Source organism: Anabas testudineus, chromosome 13, assembly GCF_900324465.2.
Source record: "Anabas testudineus chromosome 13, fAnaTes1.2, whole genome shotgun sequence".
Lineage (NCBI taxonomy): Eukaryota > Metazoa > Chordata > Actinopteri > Anabantiformes > Anabantidae > Anabas > Anabas testudineus.
Window position 1 is genome coordinate 24,223,807 of NC_046622.1, and position 21,276 is coordinate 24,245,082.

The window sequence follows — 21,276 nt, forward strand, 5'->3', positions numbered from 1 at the left end:
ATTTCTCATCACTACAAAAGCACAACAGGGTATCTGTAGGTGTGTAAAATATTGAAGATTGTTATTTTAAAAATTATATAATAAGATTATTATTAGTTAATACAATATAATAAGATATAAATGTTCTGCCACCTTTGACAGAAACACTCGTACCTAAACGTGCATCTCTTTAAATAAGACTCTGTTGTGAAATATCATTATGTCAGGAAGCTGTTGTAAATTTTTAAAGCATGCACACAGTTTGTTTGGCTGTGCAGATAAACCAGTTCCTTTTCTTGTGGTGTACTTTTGACAGAGTAGCTGTTCATAATGACTGTGCTGCCCAGTGGGTCAATACACTGGTGGTCATTTGTATAATAATAGTGACATACTTTATTGATCCCCTTGGGGAAATTGTGGTTGGACAGCTTCCAGACAATACATACCAGTGCTACTACAGGGTTTTGGTGTTCTGTCCAAGGACATCTTGACAAGTAGACAGGAGTAACCAGGAACTGAACTGTTCACCCTGGGGGTTCATAGATGACTGCTCTGCAACCTAAGCTACTGCAAACAATTAAAAAAATTAAAACAATACAAAAAAAATAAAAGATTTAATACAAATCTGCCTCTGTATACTTTGAAGAAAAGATAATATGGTTGTTAAAAAATGTTAATTGTAAATTTATATAAAAACATTTTTAAAAAAATTATAACTTATTTTATGTAGTTACCATACTTATTTTATCCCTAAATTTTTTTGCGCCTAATTTGTCTTTGTGCTTAAACTCGAGCTAACTGCATCGACACTGACAGGAGCACTACTGCAGCACTGTGAGATGATAATGTGTAATGTGTGTCACGGACAGTAGCAGACCATTTATTGTCCACGTAAAGATCAGACTTGATTTGTTCTTAAAGTAAGCCCTGCGTGGCTCTCTGAAACCTGCAGATACCCTGTGCTGTTATGTGTAAAATGAGACTCGCTGCCTTTAAGTTTTGTGACTACACTGCCAGCAGACTATTTTACAAAGCAAGGTGAAATCAGGCTGGAGTTTCTAAACTGCTTCTGTGTACAGGTGATGCCATCCAGCACTAACCACTACAGCATCCATGCGGTGAGCCAGGGCAGAGGTGGCACCAGATGAAGAACAGCTTGAAAACAAAAGTCAAAATCACCAGAGAAAAAGATGACAGTCTGCTGTACTATAAAGCCTGACCTGCTATTGAGATCCCTGACTGTACTGTAGTCTGGTATCCTTGTGTAGAGTTTTCCTGGTTTTAATTTTACTTTTGATGAATTTGAATAATGATTTTTGTTTTTTTGTTTTTTTTGTCTTGGACTTTAAATTATTAATCTAAAAAGTCGAGTATTGAGTTCTGATTAACTTGAGTGTACCTTTGTTTCTTTGGATTCTCATGTTTAAAAAAATGTATGTGTTTTGTATGTGTGTGTGTGTGTCTGCTCAGACACCGTGGATACAGTATGTGGTGCAGCAGAGACAGTGTTGGTTCATCAAAACAACACACCAGACACACCAATAACACTTAGTAGCTTTGGTTCTAGCAATGTGGTCACAAACTTACCTATTTTTGGCAATAAGAGGACTACAATATTTTCACAGTCCTGTTTTATAAGTGTTTTGTTGTCTGGAGAAAAAAAAAGTAGAAAAAGTTATCCTTTTAATACTATGTCCGATTTCAGAGAAGTGTGTAGCTGTAAACTGTTTCAGTCATTAAATATAGTGATATAGAGAGAAGCAGACGTACAGTATTTTTGTGACGTGATAGCTGATCAGGCGAAAAAGGCCACACTATGCTGGATGGAGGACGTCCGCTATCCCACCAGAGTCCCATCCATTGCACAACGCCTGAGGAGACGCCGGTCCCCTGACAGATCCGCATCTGCTCTTTGCTTTCCAACTGTGGCTAATTCAATACCAGCATATTTGTCTAGCTATAGCATGCACAGTTAGAAAAAGACAACACGAGGTGGTGTTGGTGGTTGTTGTTGTGGGGATGCACACTCCGTGACACACAGCTGACAGGCTCTTCTCTTATTCTCCCGCGTCACAGCGACTCTGGAGCTCAAGTAGCATGAAAAGAAAATCAATCCAAAGCACACTTTTTTTGGGAATACCAGACAAATCAGTCGCGTCTTCATATTTCACAGAGATGATGTTTGTTTGATACACTGTAACTGTCTTTACATGTCTGGTTTTACGCAAAAGGCAATATTTCAAGTCTGATATATTTTTGGCGACTTGTGTTTCTGTTTCGAGGAGGAAGGGGTGCAGCTGATGAGTGTCGCTTATTACCTCAGTCCTGTGTGTTTTGTCATAATGACCAGAGAACTTGTTCAAAGATGAAAACACGAAAGGCTAACAAAATGAAGTTGTTGCACTGTGATTAGAGGTAAGGCTAATAGCAGGTTTAATTTGCACAGTAGTTGGTTCCATGAAGTGAGTTGTTTTTTTTTTGTTGTTTGTTTGTTTCTTTTTATGACTCAGTTTGGTCAGTTTAACTTGAAAATGTCAGGACATTTGTTTTTACTGTTTTTAAATTTTAACATTTTGCCAAATAACCTGCACACCGCTGGTTGATCCATTATCACTACATGCACACACATTTTAACACACACACAAAAAAAGAAAAAAACACACATATACACACACACACAGGAAAATAGGAATGTTATCTATAATTTTGTGTAAATAGGGATTTGCTATAACTAAAGAATCAGTCTTTCGTTAAGGTTTAAAATTGTTTATGAATTGATAAATAAATGTATATGCTGTTTCTTCCCTTCTGTGCTGACACAGATGTTTCACAAATTACTTTTACAAACCAGGGGGAGCAGAATGCTGGACTGTTTCTAAAAACAGAGACATCAAGTAATAATCAAATACTCAAAAAAAAAAGATGTATGTTGTTAATTAAAAAGAGAAATATGTATGTTCCCTTGTATGATTTACATTTCTAAGGAGGATTTGTATTGATATTTTTGTGGTTGTTAATGATTATATGAATAATATCTATGAAACCAACAATAATAATATAATGTACTGTACATCCATCCAGTTCTCTCTCCATTCCCTGTCATCCTCTACTATAATCTTCAGTTGATCATTAATGTATTTCAGTAATGTATACAAAAGAAAATCCAATGACATATATAAGAGTGCTGTCTTTGATAACCAGTGTAGTGGTCTATACACAGATTTGTTAACCTTTTAAACTGTCACTCTCTTCTTCTCTCCTCTCACTCTTTCTCCCAGTAACTAGTGATAGATGTTCTGTAGTTACAGTAGACACTATTAGCTTGTACTCATTAGATGATGTAGGACCAGTAAGGATAGAACTTTCTGATTTTTTCATGGTGGGGGGGGAGCAGACATTGGTTTCACTTGTGTGTTTTTTTTTTTTGTTTGTTTGTTTTTTGTTATTTTTCTTTTGACTTTCTGTTCTGTGCTGCTCTCACGTGGTTTCAGTGAACCAAAGCTCTCATTGAAAACTTTTGAAGAAAGACTTTGCTGTAAGTTGTAAGGCATTAATTGGATCCTCACCCTTGAATGTTATTTAAAAAGGGGGGGGTGTGCCATACTACCTTAAATGCTAATGCTAGATATGCAAAAGACTTTTATTTGCTATAATTTGACTGGAGTTAAAGAGCAGGAGGAGTTTTATTACACTGATGAAAAAAACATATTTTTATATAATTATAACAGATTAATGATAATAACAGTAATAACAATAATGGCTATTATAAATATCATTAATCTGAATTCTACGTTTTAATATTTGTACTCTTGAAATATCACAGTGGCCCATGGTACTACTATTTTTGAATACTGTTTTTTACTTGTTAGCTTAAGTACTTGTATGTTTAAGTTTGAACTTATAAACACTTAAAATGATTTTTAATTACTCTTAAATCATGGAAACAGCTCATACTTTAATCGGTGTCACAGAAGCATGTTATTCACTGGTTGTCATCACACTACTAATCCATTTTTGACCATGATACAGTAATTATACAAATGTAGAAAGTCACAATAACTGGACTAGCAACAGCACAAAGACAATTGTAGTGATCTGAGCAGAAGTGACAAAAGCTGTATAGATGACATATGTAGTCACTTTCATGTTGTGCACATTTAACTGCTTTGTCAGTGTCATTCTAAATATAATAAATGGTCAGTTAGTATGTAACAACCCACAATGACAAAGTGAGATTGTGTTTTTTACAAGAGTAGTACCACCCTACAATTGAGTACTGTGTAGACACCTCTTTGGCAGTAATTCAATTCTGAATCTTTTTGATGAAGTCTCCAGAAGCTTCTCTGACCTGCATTTATACAGTTTATCTCATTCTTGAAGAGAAATCCTCTCAAGCTCCATCAGATTGGACAGGAATCCACTTCAGGCCTTAGCACAGATGTTCTATGGGTCTAGACTTTGGTTGGACCACTCCATGAGCGTTGTCTTGGCTGCTTGCTCCTGTTTGTTGTTGTTTTGCTGATAGGTGAAGGTTGCACCAGTCTCATATCATGTGCACTAGGCAAAAGGTTTTATTAGAGAACCTCTCTGTATTTGGCCGCATTCCTCCTTTTCTAAATTCAGGTCAGTCCTTCTGTCCCTGCTGCTGAAAGCCCTCTTGTAGCAAGATGTTACCACCATATGCTTGACCATAGGGATGGTATTAGCAGTTGATGAGCAGAGCTTGGAATTCTGCCCTTGTTAGACTCATTACACTTCATAATCTTTTCTTCATACTCAATTCAACAGATTGTGTCTAGTATCTTGTCATTCTAACATAAAAGCCTGATTGATGAAGTGTTTCTGAGATGGTTGTCCTGCCTGGTTTTCCCATCTATGCAGAGCACTTCTGAAGCTCTGTTAGATTGACCATTGAGTTCTTGACCTCCCTTAACAATTTCCTTCTTGTCTGGGTAGTTTGCCTAGATAGCCAACTCAAAGAAGATTCCTGGTAGTTCTAGACTTGTTCTCTTTCACAATTATTAAGGTCACTGTTGTGGAACACCCAGAGCTTTACAAATGGTTTTATACTCTTGTCATGATATGTGCCTCACCATGAAAGGTTCTAATGGAGGTCTACACAGAGTTCCTTGGATTTTAGTTATTGTCCTGATATGTTGTTGAAATTGTGGGACATTTTATAAACCAGTGTGTACATTTCCAACCTATGATTCATCAGTTCAGTTTGCCACAGGTGGATAACTGTCAAGGCCTACACAAAAAGTATCAGGATGTAGTTGAGCAAAATTTGGACTGTATCAGCAAAAGGTGTCAGTACTTTTGTTAAAGGGAGGTTTCTGTTTAGAAATATGTTTTCAGACCTTTCCACATGTGCACTATGTATGAAAAATCCAAATGATCCGCCTTTTTCTCAATTCTGTATCTCAATAGGCTAAGATCTGTTCATGCCAGCGGACGCACAATTCATGTCTGAAAAAACAATGTCTTCCAGGTTTATTGGTAAAATAGGCAGACTGTAAGTGCCATCCACAGATTTAGGTACAAAAAATGCTGTTCATCACTTTTAGCATTTTTTGGGACAACGATCTACTGACTGAGAGATTATGACGTGAAATAAGCAACAGGATTAGCTTAGCTGCACTCATTTCTGGTCTCTGGCAGTTGTCCTGGTAACCCAAGTGATCCAAAGTTATTTATTCAAACATGAAAAATGTGACTCACAGCAATTCACTTGACTTTTATGACAGCCAGTTTTACATACTGTCTTTATCTATACCTGCTTAAGCCACATTGGATGTTAATGGTTGTTAGGAGACAGTCATCCTGTAAAACATGACTTTAGGTCATTGGTACCAGCAGCTGAAAACAACCAACAGTGGTACAGTTAGGAGATATCTCTCAGCTGTGGTAAATATGACATGCAGATGTAGTATTCAGAGGCACAAGATTTCAGAGGGAGGAGGTCAGGTTAGATTGTTGGTTTAAGTAAGCACAGGATTTTCCACGGGAAACCAATGTTTTTTGGGTTTTTAGTGTTTTTTGTTTTTTGTTTTTTTTTAAGGCTAAACCCAGTCCTTGATGCCAAAATTACTTTTCAGTGGCAACTGGACTTGTTTTAAGTTTTTGAACCTAATACATTAGTCTCTGCACCTAAGACCAGTCAAACCGCAATGATTGCAGATTTGTAAACCAGCATTTTTGACTACTTTTAAAACTGGTTTGTTGTCATTTCAAGAGACGCCCGCCTCCATGGGAGCACTCTATCAAAAAATACACGACAGGGTAGTGACAAATAACGTATATGGTTGTTTAGGTTGAAGAGCTTGGTGGTTATTAAAGTATGAGCTGTTTATCCTGTCAAGTAGCTGATCAAGTTCCACATCTTCTTATGCAGTATATATTCATTGCCTCAGATAGTTTTAATTTGATCTCATAGCTCGCACTTTAAGGTAGCATGGCTCTGTTGTTGCTGTACTTTACTTTAATATTGACAGTTTACAGCTAATGAATGTTTCACATCTTGCTAGTTCATCATTGGATAATTGTTGACTAAAAAAAGAGAAAACACAAACATATGACATGGAAGGTGTTGGAATATGTATTTAGAGCGTACTACTGTATCCACTTAAACTTGAATCTTGAGGCAAGTGTTAGGTATGGCCAACTGCACAAAAACAGCTTCTTGCTGGGGATATTCCTGTGTTTGAGCACATACAAAAGGATAAGGTACAACAATCTCTACACTGACTTGAATGTTTCATGTGTTTCGAAGTGGTGCAGTCATCATGTAGCAGTAACAGTAAAAGTTTGCCCTTCGTCTGGAGGTTGCTGATTGTCTTGCCCATTCCTACCACTTGCCCATTTTTTAATGTTAACAGACTTTTTAACATGAGAGCTGACTGAATGAACTGAATGTCTGAAAGCTTCTTTCAGGTCTTCTTGTATGGCTTCCTCAAGCCCTGTTGTAAAAAAAAAAAAAAAAAAAAAAGAAACAAAAAAACTAAACTAAAAAAAAAAACAAGAAAAGAAAAAAGGTGGATGGGGGTCTCTCACATCCCAGATGTGGAAAGTATAATTTTATATTTGTATTTTCAAAAAAATATAATAAAATGTTTGTGAAAGGTTTCCATCCTCTACTCTGGTCCAGAAATCAATGTGTTTGTCTAAAAATGAAATAAACCGTTTTCAACAAGTTCTCTCAATGTTTTTACTGCTGAGTAACATTAAATCAACAGAAACATGGATTGTTATTTATGTTCATGAAAATTATGGATCAGTTTTGGCTACCAATGTTGTGTTTGTAACAATCCTCTGCCACTTACATCCTACAGTAAAATGGCTAAAAAGACAGTCACCAGGCTTTTAAATGGGATATAACACATGTATTTGTGCCTAAAATATTCAGAACATTTTCATAAAATTGTAGCTCCCCAAAGAGTTCAAATATAACGAAATGTCACACTCAGTTAATCATTAGCAAATTCACCTCGCAACAGCATAATTACGACAAACAAATCAAATCACTTTGGTTTTATGACGCATTCTTAGCATCAAAGTTGACACGCTGATGAAACAGCAAGGACCCTGGGTAACCCTGGAGACTTTTGGACTGATCATCAAAAAAAGACAACTGTATGTGAGCACCAAACTCAAAACACAGCATCCTCTGAAAGAGGTTAAAGATCATCAGATCAAGAATAAAGTCATATATTAGGTCATGTCGGAGCAGCTGATCCAACTCTTTGTTGAAGAACATGTGATTTTAAAAGCTGAAATTATAACAGGCTATACATCATCACACCATTCAGTGACCCATCGTGCCCTTTGTAAGATTGGCTTGGTCATCCTGGAGGAGCTCACTCCCATTGGGATAGAAATTTTTCATCCTCGGATAAAGGTGATCACAGAACAACTTTGAATTCATTTTCAGTGACTCGTGCCTCTAAGGGGGACAAGTGGACTTGAACCTTGCCAGCAGAATGCCCAGAGCCACTGGATTCTCTCTCTGTAGGGGTCAAGCTTTTGGGATTTTTACCACCCGTCTATTTCCTTATTTGTGTAACACCTGACTGCTGTACATTTACACTGTACTGTCTGTTGAGTTCCCCATAGACAAAAAGAACAACAAAGCCAACTGTTCATCACTTCATAGAGAATGGTGGAGTGCTTGGTTTGAGGTCTGTGTCTATAGTGAGTTACTTGAATGGTACAGTATAGTGCATCTGAATCTGCAGTGGACAACAGTGCAGAAAGTTTACATTAAAGGGCCTTGGAGTCACAATAAGCTTGATGGTGAGATTGGGACCTGGCTTAAAGCCAACGTAGATTTTACACAGGGAAACGGCTGACTGAGGGGAACCAATTAAAAAGGTTGAAAAATGTTTGCAGGTGCGGAGATCTCCTGAGAACTCATTTGGTAAGACCCTGTACTCTCCAGCGTGAATTTAAAGCATACTCTGTCAGTCCTCCATTTATGAACATATGCCCTAATCTTCCTTCAGCCAGCCTTTGACCTTTCTATGGCCTCTGTGTGGTGAGCAATTTGGAACAATGAGACTTTCTGTCTCAGAAATGCTGCCCTGAAAGTTATCAGTCAATAATACCTAATAATAATGAATGGTTTTTAAATGAAAAGGTCTGTTTGATGACTAAAAGTGATCATTGGTGATAAGCACACAATTCATTTGTCATTTATGTTTAGAGTTTAGATAACATTAGCCTGTGAAGGTTACCTGAAATTACTAATTGGCACTATGCCTGTAACCTGCCTCTTCTCCAATTGCTCCTGCAACCTGGAACAGGATAAGCAGTTAAGATGTTGGATGGATGGATTGTTGAAGTGAAAACTGGACTACAATGTCGGTATCATAAAAATAAGGACTTAAGCTGCTTCTTTACAGTAGCTGCACTCAGATATATGTATGTTTTTAAAAAGTCATAATTTGTGGATTTTCATGGTGCAAACTGGTTACAGCCTTATTTTTGTGTTTGGGCCAAATTATCCACTTTCTGGTAACGTACAAGGTTACCTAGTTTTTGTTTTATTCTATTTTATCTTGTGTTAACTAATTTTATTTTATTATTTTAAAATCCCATGTACTTATTTTTATATTGCCTTCTGCTAATGACAGGCATAGCAATGTTTTAAGCGTCCACCCACATCGTCCTGGACATAAAATTGAGGAATTTCTTCAAAATTGACACAATTATCCCTCTGAACTCAAGTATGAACTGATTAGATTTTGGTCTTTAAAGGTCAAGGTCACTGTGACCTGTGTTTCCCAGTATCTCATGAATATGTGGAGGGAATTTCATTACTTGTGATACAAAAATTCACTTATGGATGACCCTGATTACAGTATTAGTTACTTTACTTGGTTTGGAAGTGGTTTCTCCTTACTATTTCTCCTCCTTTCCTTTTACATAAAGAGGATAATATCCCAGACTTTCATATGATCTCAGAAATCTGATACAGTCTTGAACTGTTTTAATCAACCCCTTCTTAAGCACCATGCTGCAGCAGCTTCCATCAGTTGATTGCAGGGCCTGACTATCTGCAGCAGACCTTACTCAGTGGGCCCCCCAATTATATCCAGCCCCCTTTAAACCCCCCGCTCCACCACATCAACCCTTCCTTCTCTCCTTGCACTGTGGAGTATTTACTAAAGGATATTTGACTTTGGCCTGTGAGGCATCCTCATCATCTCATTCTGCACACACTCCAATCAGCCTCGTGTTAACACCTGACACTAGCTGCTATTTACAAAGTGCACTAATTATATGTCCCAATCAGCCAGCACAGGAGTGAGCTCTTCAACGACTACTGAAGCCTCACTAATCTATAAGCAGGTACAAAACGTTCTAACATATAGATGAGCCATGACCTGTTCTCTTCATGATACTCATGTACTGTAGTGAAGTACTGATTTAAAGTACTTGTACTTTACTTGACCATTTCAATTTTATTTTACTTTTACTTTTACTCCACAACAGTTCAGAGGAACATATTGTGCTTGTTTGGTGATGTGAAATATTAAGTATTATTACATTTTCCAATATTTACATGAAAAATAAGTGGGTCCAGGTGCTAGTTTCTAAGTTGTGTAGATGTGAACACTTGGAAAAAAGGCTGAAATGTTTCTGTTTCATGACGTTTAAGCGCATGTTTTTAGTTTTTTTGGTTGCAGAAGAATTCTGTTTTAGCAGATTTTTGAAAATTGTGAGTGAGGCTGCTGAGTGTGCAGACGTAGGTAGGTTGTTCCACCATTATTGAACCACTGAGCTAAAGAGCTTAGCCTGGGATCTTTTGAGGTGAGGTGAGGGAACCACAGAGGGAAAGCGCAGTGGACAGGAGGGATGGTAGACCAGAATGAGGGAGTTCAGGTAGGCTGGTGCTGTTGAGTTGACCACTTTGTTGGCAGCGGTCATGGCTTTGAACGTGATGCAGCTACAGATCAGATCAGCGGTTTGATGGTGCATGCTGGTAACCCCATCAGTAAGACATTGCAGTAGTCAAGACAAATATAGTATCATCATAAGACTTGATTGATCCCCAGTGTGAAATTCAGCAGTAAGTACTAAAATTAGAATGATCAGATTTGAAAAACTCTGATCACAAAGGTTTTGTCCACATAGTGTATCAATAATTATAATCAGTAATATCAAATTCACAGATATGAAATCAAAATTCACATAATTGGTGTCATTATCCAGCCTTGACTGCCCAAGAGTAAAATGTATTCCTGTATGGTTTCATGATGACAATCAGATCATTTGTGTGTACTACACTACACAGTGTATACAATAAGAATGTGTGATTGTTATGGACAATTCACACAAGGGAGACTTCTTAGTTGGTGTGGAGATAAAGCAAAATGCAATTTATCCCCTGTGACTGTGTCAGTTTAACTATGAGCAAGAAAGTCTCCACAGCTGTCACAGTGCTTCATGACATCCAATAACTTCGCAATGTACAGATGTGCAAGTGTCAGTTTTAATGTGACAAACCAATTTACATCCCATTCTCTGAAGCCAAACACACAATTTAAACTGATCCGAAGCTAATTGATAGAATGCTATCATAAATTGACTTGTGTGAAGAGTGATCAAGTAGTCAGTAAGGTGACCTGGGAACTATGCAGTCTGCATGTAAATAGGTATTACTGTACTACATCTATTTCTAAGTAATGTGGTTTAAGGGCCACACAAAGGCTCATCCGGGTGCGCTGGACCCTAACTCACCTGAACACACTTGCTGCTACTGCTGTTGGTATTCATATACTGTTGCATTTTGTGAATGAGTTTAATGGATAAAGTAGGTTTGGGATTTTTTTAAATGACCAAAATGGATGGAGCTGATATTTGATATTAAAGGGTGACTTTACTGATTTTCTTGGTTCTAGTCTAAGGAGTACATGTAAGAATGGTATCAAACATTCCTCTGTTTTCCCTACATTCTAATATTACTCTGCATCTAGCTGACAATTCTTCCACAAGATGTCATCTGGAAGAGCGTGTCATTCAGATGATGTCGTCCAGTTGATCACACTATGGAGATAGTGATAGTACTGTCGATCTGCTTCTCCAGAACTCTTCCACATGACGTCATCTAAACTGAAAAACTCCTAATGATGACATGTGAGGTAAGTGAAGTGAGGTCCAAATGTTTTCCGTGCAAGCTCAGCAATTTGAGCAGGAGTTATGGCATATCCCTTTCCTGATGCAAGAAAAACCACCAGCAGAGAGTAAACCAAACCTTCATGTACTCACTTCTACCACTTTACCTGCAGTGTCCAGGTCAAGTTAGTTAGACAGTTAATGCAGTTTTTATCAGTGTAAATAACATTAGTCAGGTCAGTCTGACCTGCAGCAGGCATCTTCAGCTCATGTTGCATGCTAATAACTTATGTTTGGTTATAGTTGTTTTTTGTGAACTTGCTACTGCAGGCAGGAATGAATCCTGGGGCAAATGCTGTTATCAAATATATTTTGTAGACTACTCAGGTCGTCACAAACTCACATTACTGACTCAGAGATCGCTTCCATTCCACAGCTGACCTTAATCATACTTACAGCTTGTAGAAATGAATAATAAATGAATAAATGAGTTGGGCCAATGATGGAGCCAAGTGAGTACAACAGGTGGGAAACAAGTTCAGTGACAGTTAGCTGAGCTGTTCTGTATTTCAGCCTGTTTGACAGTAGACGCTTTTTCATACTGTTTGTATGTCTGCTGCCACATAAGGTGCAGCATATTCTCATATTATACTGGTCCAACACAGCTGTAGATTCAGGACCCTCATCCATACAGAGAGCAGCTAGGCCAGGTATGTTGAAGTAGAAAGGAATTTTCTACAATGAGTCTCAGAGGTAATTAATCGTAAAAACAAATCATTATACCTTCACCAGCTGTGCCTAGTAATGGTTTAGGGGCAGTTAAAAAACCCAAATTTATGACACAAATGTATGTCCAATAGGCATACAGGGATAGATCATTAGAATTAACTTGGGACGGGGGGGGGGGCAGAAACATAAAGGGTAAGAAACAGACGTACAAACAGATTCATTCTTTAATAACATGTATGAGTGATAGACTGTGATAGTGATATTTTAGTTCTTTATTTCTTATTTTAGTTCCTTTTGTAAAATTCATCCCAGTATCTTCTACAGTTTAGTGTTAATTGTGAAAGAAAGTAGAAAAGCAGCTACATAGTGTGATGATTCCGTTTTGTCTTAAATCCAGAGAAATCCAATGTGAAATATTCTCTTTGGTATGAAAAGCACACAGCATCTAGTTGTGAGAGTTTGTACGCTGACAGTCTGGCAGTTTTCCTTGCTGTAAATCCAGTGTTTGCTCATTTAGCTGAAACTGACTCTCAATGTCCTCTAGCACTCACAGCAGAAACTGACCTGCTAGTTGAGATAAACAGATAAAAACAAACACTGTGCAGAGACCTGGCACCAGCAGTCTTAGAACAAAGTGTACAGTATCTGAAATATAAGCATCAGTGACATGTTGAGTAAAACACCAAAGAGTAAGTGGTGATCAGCCAGATCTGAGAATACCAGCATACAGGTTATTGCCTTGTTTAACACTGACTGTGTTATAGGGAAGGACTTTGGGCTCATAGGCTGGCTCACTGAGACGGGTTTCTGTCTGAGTGGGAGACAGGGTGAGTCTGGCCCAGGCCACTCTGAACAGGGGCTGGAAAATCTTCTTCTACATAGCCTGGCTGTCACCTGGACACCAAAGATCTGGTTGGGTTTGTGGGGCAGTCTCTTGAAAAAAACAGTTTATCTTTAAAACCAGCCATTTTAATCACTGTAAAATCTTAAAATACACTTTAAGTGTTTCTTCCTCACCACACCTCCCTGGCTAAATGTAGTGTCACCAGTCTTTCTTCAAAGATAGGTATTATTATTATTATTATTATTATTATTATTATTATTATTATTATTATTATTATTATTATTATTATTATTATTATTATTATTATTATTATTATTATTATTATTATTATTATTATTATTATTATTATTATTATAGCTGTTGCCAGCGTGAAAATATTATCAAATGTCACATACCCCATCTTTCTCTGCACTTCTAGATGGTTGAATTAGATCAATGATAACACTGAGGTGGAACGTACAGTAATAGGCCTTGAGTGCTTTCAGCAAAACCCAGAAATGTTTAGATTCACACCTACCAGGCCTTCTGGTATTATATGCTCATGTTTATTTCTTTATAATAATATTATTTCAAATCCAGGGTTCAAGAAATAAATAATACAGAAATGTTAATCATAAAACACCAGCACAGACAGGCTATAAAAAGAATGCACAGCTTTACAGAAAACAGTCCATCATCTGTAAGACACATCAGCATTTATCAGTCCACCCATGACTCCTGTTTGACACACAGGACAACTGCCATTCATCATTGTCATGGCAACGGCCTTTGTAACAAGACAGCTCAGCCCTTTGCAGCCTATCGAACTATCAGGCCTATCAGTGTGTCCTGGATTCTTTTGTGCCTTTCCTAAACCACAGACAGATAAGATTATCCCTGACAACCTCAGGTCAGTCGTCAACCACAGGCCAAAGCAAGATGAAGACGGTGGCGAACTAACAGTAGATGTGTTTTGGCTTGTTGAGCATCTGGATTTTTATTCCAAGTACCTGTGATAGGCAATTTTATCTCAGTCAGCCCTTCAGGAGTTAAAAAGCCTTTGGAAAGCCACAGCTCTGTGGAGACAACTGCCTGACAAAACATAGACAATAGCTCTGATTTTATCTCCCAGTACATCGCAGGATTTAAAGCTATGCTGTGATGCTTGAAGGCGCACAATGGGTGCTGAGAGTCGAGGGAGAGAAAACTGGAAAAAGCTGCAGTCAAAATCTTGATTATCTGTACTTCTAAATATAATTATTCTTTGCCCTTTCATGTCATACTGCGAAGTATGAGACTCTATACTGTCGCTCTTAAAGGTTTGAAGGAGGCAACAATACCCTGAAAAGAAAATAACAGTATTTTTTCCTCCAAAGCCAAGTAATAGTGTCTGTATCATCCCAAAATCTGGTGTTCTTGAAGAATGGATCAGAAGTGAAAAGGGGTGATGGCACAGGAAATGAAAGAAAGGGCAGCAAGAGAGAAGACGGATAGATCCTGATGAGGTAACATTATTTATTTAAAGCTATAATTAATAATGGCTGCTTTATCATCGCCCCCCTCATGTGATGGCTTCAATTTTTAATGTTACTCATGGAACCAAAATGGAAAAATATAATGTATTTCCCATTATGGGTAACAGGGTCAATGTCACAACCTATGAATATGATGTCCTCTGAAAAGTTTACAGAGGTAAGATAGCAGTGATTTTCATTTTATTTTACATTTAGTCATTTAGCAGACGCTTTTTATCCAAATCCTGTGAATACTGTGTGGCCAGTTCCAGTCCATACTTCTGTAGTTATAACTTTAGGGTACAGCAATGTGCTCTGTTGTGTCTAGTGTCTTTTAGATTTTGGACACGGTAAAGAAGAGACTGGAGCATCAACCTGATGTCACACATAGGGGCACAAGTTGTTATTTGTCAGTGTTACAGTTTGATTCAGCATGGCACAAAAACGAAAAAGACCGAAAATAAAAGAAATTACATTTCATGGGTAATGACCAAAGGAATGAGGCCGTGAACATTAACAGACAATATGAGTTTATTCAGCAGGGTGGCTTAACCTTAAGCTAGAGTTCAGACATCCAGAGGGAGGATGGCAGAATACATTTGCTGTTTCTTTGGGTCAAAAGGAGCCAATTGAGGAAGTATAGGCATTTTATGAGCATGGCATGTCCAACTGTACTCAGGATTCCATCAGCGAAGCTGGGGATTGTTTCTGGAAAGAGAAATGTCTGGATTACCTAGGTGAACATACTGCCACCACAAGTAAAACTTCAGTTGAGTAAGATTGACTGCTCACCATATCTTTACTTAGTTTTTAAGTGAAGTCAGTAAATCACATCAACATTTAACAATACCTAACAAATTTACAAGATTAAAGATGGATTTTACTGAGACCTGACTCAGTCACTCACTGGATACCTAATAAAGCTTGTGTAGTTGGTGGGCTCTTCTTATCACTGTGACCCACTGTCTAATGTGTTTCATTTTTAATACTGAGATTACAGAGATTACAGATAAAGTACAATGGTGCTGTTTTACACAGCAATACACTGATTCGTATTTTTTGTATTATATTTACCAGCACCTGCAGCACAATAACAGCATAAACTACAAAGTTAGAAGATCATCTTGGAAGAGAAACTTAGAGAGTTATCTGTTTCTTATTGAGGGCACAGTATAAGGCAGTGATGGTAAGTAAGGTGTTTGGAAATCTAAAACATACAACTGAAAAGATCTACAAAGCTAGTGAGGATTTCCTATAAGGGGGGAGAGGATTGTAGCCATTACTGCCTTAAATTGCTGTATGGGGTGATTTGGTTGTGTTTACACCTTTAATTTACAAAAATGAAAAACACAAAACAAAAATGGAAAACACAAAACTGGAAGAGTTGTACAATAAGTAGTAATTATTTAGTCCAGAGTTTGTGCACGAAACAGACTAATGGTGGAAGGTAAACAGCCATTAGATGTACCTTCCAGTCTCTTAACTCCTTCACTATACCTGCAGTGAATGTAGGCCAGAGGCAGCAGGTGCTCTCTTACTTGCTATTGCTCAAGGCAAAATAAATGATGGATAATTACTTTTGTGACAGTGTGGCAATTGAATTATCGCTAGCAAAACAACATAACAGATTTGTTATGCTCCAGCGAGCAGTAACACACCAATCATAATCAGCAGCTGGGAAGGCACACAGAAATCTGCATAGGGCTGAAACGCAATTCAATTCCCCATCCCAACTTTTTGTTCACTAACCATATTAAAGTTAGACAACAACATTAAACAGTGTGACATGGATGTTGTTTGTGTTCGCTGAATGAGGATGATTGCCTGCCTGTGAATTAGAACCACAGCAGGAAGGGTACAGTAGCTCTTTACATGTTTATGTAGTGTATTCATTACAGGTTCCGGACACATTCATGTTGAAATGAAAACTGCTGCCACAAAGTAATAACTAATTATTATTTCTACATTTAGAGATCCTCTGCAGTTTCTATGACCATTTAACAGCACTGAGAACAGACCATTTTCTCAATGCAAATGTGTTTGCCCACACTGACATTCCTAAAATGATAATTAAGCAGCTTAATTATGTAATTGGTAACCACCTTAGTTTTTTAATTTCCTACGTTACTCCATGTTACTATTGCTCATGACTCCACATCACCTCTCTATACCGGAAGTTAGGGAGGCTCCACACCCTCTATACCAACTTCTTCGGCAACAGAACCTGCTCTTGCTGTGGTCAGCGAAGTGGTTGCCTCCTATTGGGCTGATGAGAATCAAGCGACCTGGCTATGTTTCCAGGTCCTCCTTGATGATAAACCCCCAGTCTTGACATATGCCTTCATGGATATGACATTATCACCTATTTTATCCAAGTCCCAGTTTATGTCTGCACAGAATGGAAAGTGTTGTTTTAGTGAGTTGCAAGGGTACAGGTTTGTCCATGCCTGTTCAGAACTAGTCATTCATTTAATTGCATCATCAATCAATTTATTTCTTCTCATGCTCATGTACAGTGTGCAGGTGAAAAGGGCCATCTGGCAAGTCCGAAGCTGGTGCAGACGTGAAACAAGCTGCCAAGAGTCTATGGCAGTTTACTGTAGTTGTAGCTATAATGATCAGCCCATTAAAGGGCCTCAAAGCAGGATCTAAAACATTCTGTTTACAAAGACAATCACTGACAGGATTAATACCTCTAACTGCTTCTGCTGATTGATAGTATTGTTTCATCTAAGGAAGCTCTCCGCTTCACTCCATGTTGAGCAGCTAAAGTCAGTCAGGCCCTCAACAAAGGCAAACTTTTTGCCAGCTCATAAAGAGGTGAAAGCCGTTGACCTCAAATAGGTCAGTTTTGTTAAATATGAAGTCTGTGATTAAGACATGTCATGTTGATGGTGGAAGCATATAGATCCTTTATGTTTCCCTCCACTTATTTTTTAGGGATTCAGTTCCCCTCCAGAACTGTGGCAATGCAGGACAATTAGTCAGTTACACTTGTAAGAGTTGTGTCGCTGAAAAAATCTTTTACTTAGTTAGTAATTCAATTAGTAAGTTAATTGGCAGCATCTCACCAGCAGACATCTAATTTGAAGAAATGTATATTGCGTTTTTGACTTTTTCTGTTTTATTAGAGAAAAAACTGCACTGGGAACCAATGACAGTGATCTTTAGTAAAAAGGAAGTTAATAATGCTAAATATGTGACCAAATGACTTGTAAAGATGGATGTATGATTAGATCCAAATGGAAATCACATTTGGATGAGTGTAACAGCTGTCTGGGCATGTTAAAGCTCAGAATCCTCAGACCTCTGACTGTGTCATCCCTCCTCTCTCTCTGGACTGGTGTGCTGTGACTATGGCATCTGCATAATGCATCCTGTGGTATTTGCCATGACTGGCTGTGGTTGTGGATGAAGGGAGCGGATGCCTGCCAGTCATCCAGCGCACAGCGTGACATTTGTTCCTCTTCAGTTGTCATAGGGACAGTGATGTATTCAGTCTGCTGTTATCGAGGGCTTGTTTGGAGGGGTGTGACACTGCAAATGCAACCCTTGAAACCTCTCTCCGTGAGTGACCGTTCCACTCCTGTGAATTTACCACTTTCACGCCTCTTATTGTCTAATTTATCCTGCACCTGGGCCACTGTGAAGACAGAGCTGAAACTTCAGGAGAAGAGACTCCCATTTTATCCAGCACCGGTAACAACACACACACATTCACATGAATACACACACAGCAGGTCATCAAAGTCAATAGACGCTTATCCCTTACAGCCCTGTAAAAACGAATGCCATTAGAATTAAAAGCCTAATCAGTGATGGAGGCTTCGTATGAGTTTCGTCAACTGTATGCAGGCTGTTAAACTAATAAAATGTCAAGATCACTTAATGTAACAACAGTAACTGTAATGTGTTACAGATATTTATTACTTTACAATACAAAGTCCTTCACTATACTTCACATCATACATATGTGTATTTACAAAAGTATTAAAACTAACTATAAAAAGACACATTTTAAGACTGGGTTCAAATTTAGACTTGCTGTACATCACAGTGCAGGGGATCGGGCGGGCTGCATATTTGCATCTGAACCCAACTAAGCCTGAGGGTGTGGAAGCCAAACCCAACCCATACCTGAAAAGCATATTGTATTTCATGTCCGACCCTGATGCAGTCAGGTTTGTGTGGTGCTTTTCTAGTTTGACCCTCGTACCTAAATCATCTAGGTCTGAGCGAGTCTGAGCATGATTAAATGCCTGCTTAAACCAGACTCCAACCCTCAGGTACCAGTGGTTCCTGCTGTGTTTGAGTATCCACCACCAACATCATATTGCACTTTGTTAATATGAAAATAACATTTTTGTTGCTTGGGAACTTCAGTACAGATTTATGGGAACACTGCACTGAATTACAGCAACATAAATGTCTCTAAGCCTGGAGGAACTCTGTAAAATAACATAGTCTTAAGGAAAGTAGTAGTTCAAAGACAACTAACCCTATGTTTTTTTATTAATGTAGTGCACCTTGTAATATACTACCAAATCAGCTATAGTGTGTGTGGGTGTTTGTGTGTAGGTGCTCTTGCGTTCATCTTGAACATCCCACACCAGTCAGGGCTCAGGTTGTGGCTCTGGTGCCCCCTAGTGGACTGATCTCAGGCACCTTCTCTGTAGTGACTCATCACCCTGCAGCTATCAGTCAACAATGACATTTCCTAGCCAATCAATATCTCATCATTTGTAGTCAACACAGGATGACTTTGGGTCCTAGAAACAGTGCCTGAGCCTCAAGACACTTGTCCTACTTATGTCCCCTTTTTTTATGTGTTTGCAACAGGACTCAGTCCACGGAGGAACCAGACCTGCCAAAACCTAAATAGGAAGACTGAAAGCTATAGTGCTTGAAAATAATACTCCATTAGATATGCTTTTTTTTTATCACACACTCTACCACAATATTTACTCATCCTTTAATTTAATTTTGTGACACTATAATCTGATGAAATGCAGTGTAACTTGCTGTCTGTGACACATGAGTTGTGTGTCTCCCTGGCAAAACAATGCAAACAACTTTATTAATCCCACTAGGGCCAATTTATTTGGAGCAGCTTGTTATGCTCACAACACAGTAACATATAAGAGCATTCTTGCCTTTATTTGATAGTTAGCAGTGGATTGCATACAGGATACAATGAAGTGCCAATCATGAAATAATAAAACAGTTTAAAGCTATTGAGAATTTAGAAATGTAGTGTAATACTAAATTAAAAACAACTGACAGAACTTCTCCCAGTGAGTTAGGTTAATTAATAACAGGTCAGTCTTTCAGAAGTAAGGATGTACTGAGGTTCACTACTTTGTGGGAAACGGCGAGGGCATACAGTTCAGCAACTTAGGTTTCTCCATGTAGAAAAAAAAGAACTTGGGGATTTCATCATCTGTGGTTCATAATATAATTAAAAGAGTGAGAGAATCTGGAGAAATTGCTTAACGTAATATTGAGCTGAACTCAACGCATGGGCCCAGGAATCACTGTAAGAACCAGTGTCCGTGAACACAGTTAATCGTTGTGTCCAACAAATACAAGTTGAAACCCCACCATGCAAAGAAGATTCGGAAAACTTTATTAATCCCAGAGTGTAACAGCTTTGCCTTGTTAGAGCTGCTCTCAGTTTGAAGAGAAAGAAAAGAACCACACCAACACAATTACAAAAAAAACACCCATTCAGAAACAACAACAAACTAAGAATATCTGTAAATCTGTGAAATAGGTCTTTAGAGTGCTAGTCAGGGATGGAATCATGTGCAATAAACAGCTATGACAGAATAAGTAATGATTATGATGATGGTCAAATTTGTGGGGATGTGATAATACAATCTACAGGATTGATACAGAGGATATGATACATTTATACTGCACGTTGGTATTGCCTTAAAATGTTTTATGAATGGCTACAGAGTCAAAATACAGAGAGAAAGAAAACACACAGACAGAATAAACAAGAACAGGAAACATCACCAGCTTCTTTGGGCCTGAGCTCATTTGAAATGGACTGAGGTGAAGTGGAAAAGTCAGTAGGCAGACATGGGAAAAATGCTCAGTTCCCAAACACTTACAGAAAGAAGAGGTGATGCAGCTACATGTCATGTGTTGTTGGCATTGGATTCACCAGAATGTGTACTGTGTAGGAATAAAACTATGTCTGGTGTTAACATGGTCAATGCCATTTATTTCAAAAATGTATAAGATTTATTTTCATTTACATGTCATAACCTCATGTAGCTCCTAATCTTTTTGATTATATCTAATTTATATGAAAATAACCCATATTTTCTATGTTGTCTAAGATCTGTGGAACTCACAGAAGATTATCAGACCAGGTTCAATGGAAGGTTGGAGTTGGAGTTTCTATCAGTCAGAGTTTAAAGGTGCTGCGCTTACTTACTTAAAAAACTTTTGAATGTAATAAACTTTGTTTATAAACACAAGTTTGTTCAGTGAAAATTATGAATACCTCTTAAGGGTATGTATATTTATAACTTATTTTTAAGTATTTATATTGATGATGACTTATTTTAGCTTTTGATCCTGGCCACACCCCTGTTGGTATAA

General features: G+C 38.0%; 1 protein-coding gene across 8 annotated transcripts in view; it reads left to right on the forward strand.

Annotated features, from left to right (window-relative positions):
• LOC113148183 (RNA-binding protein Musashi homolog 2-like) overlaps positions 1 to 7,120 on the forward strand; it is a 200,322-nt gene extending 193,202 nt beyond the window's left edge. For 5 of the 8 annotated variants that reach the window (XM_026339772.1, XM_026339754.1, XM_026339780.1 and 2 more), the window contains one exon: positions 1,059 to 7,120. Coding sequence is in view for 4 of the 8 variants with exons in the window: in XM_026339754.1 (XP_026195539.1) it covers positions 1,059 to 1,127 (69 nt within the window). In the remaining 4 variants the exon portion in view is untranslated. The remainder of the gene's footprint in view (positions 1 to 1,058) is intronic. The other 3 variants (XM_026339764.1, XM_026339798.1, XM_026339816.1) reach the window with 1 other exon arrangement.
• The last annotated feature ends 14,156 nt before the right edge of the window (positions 7,121 to 21,276 follow it).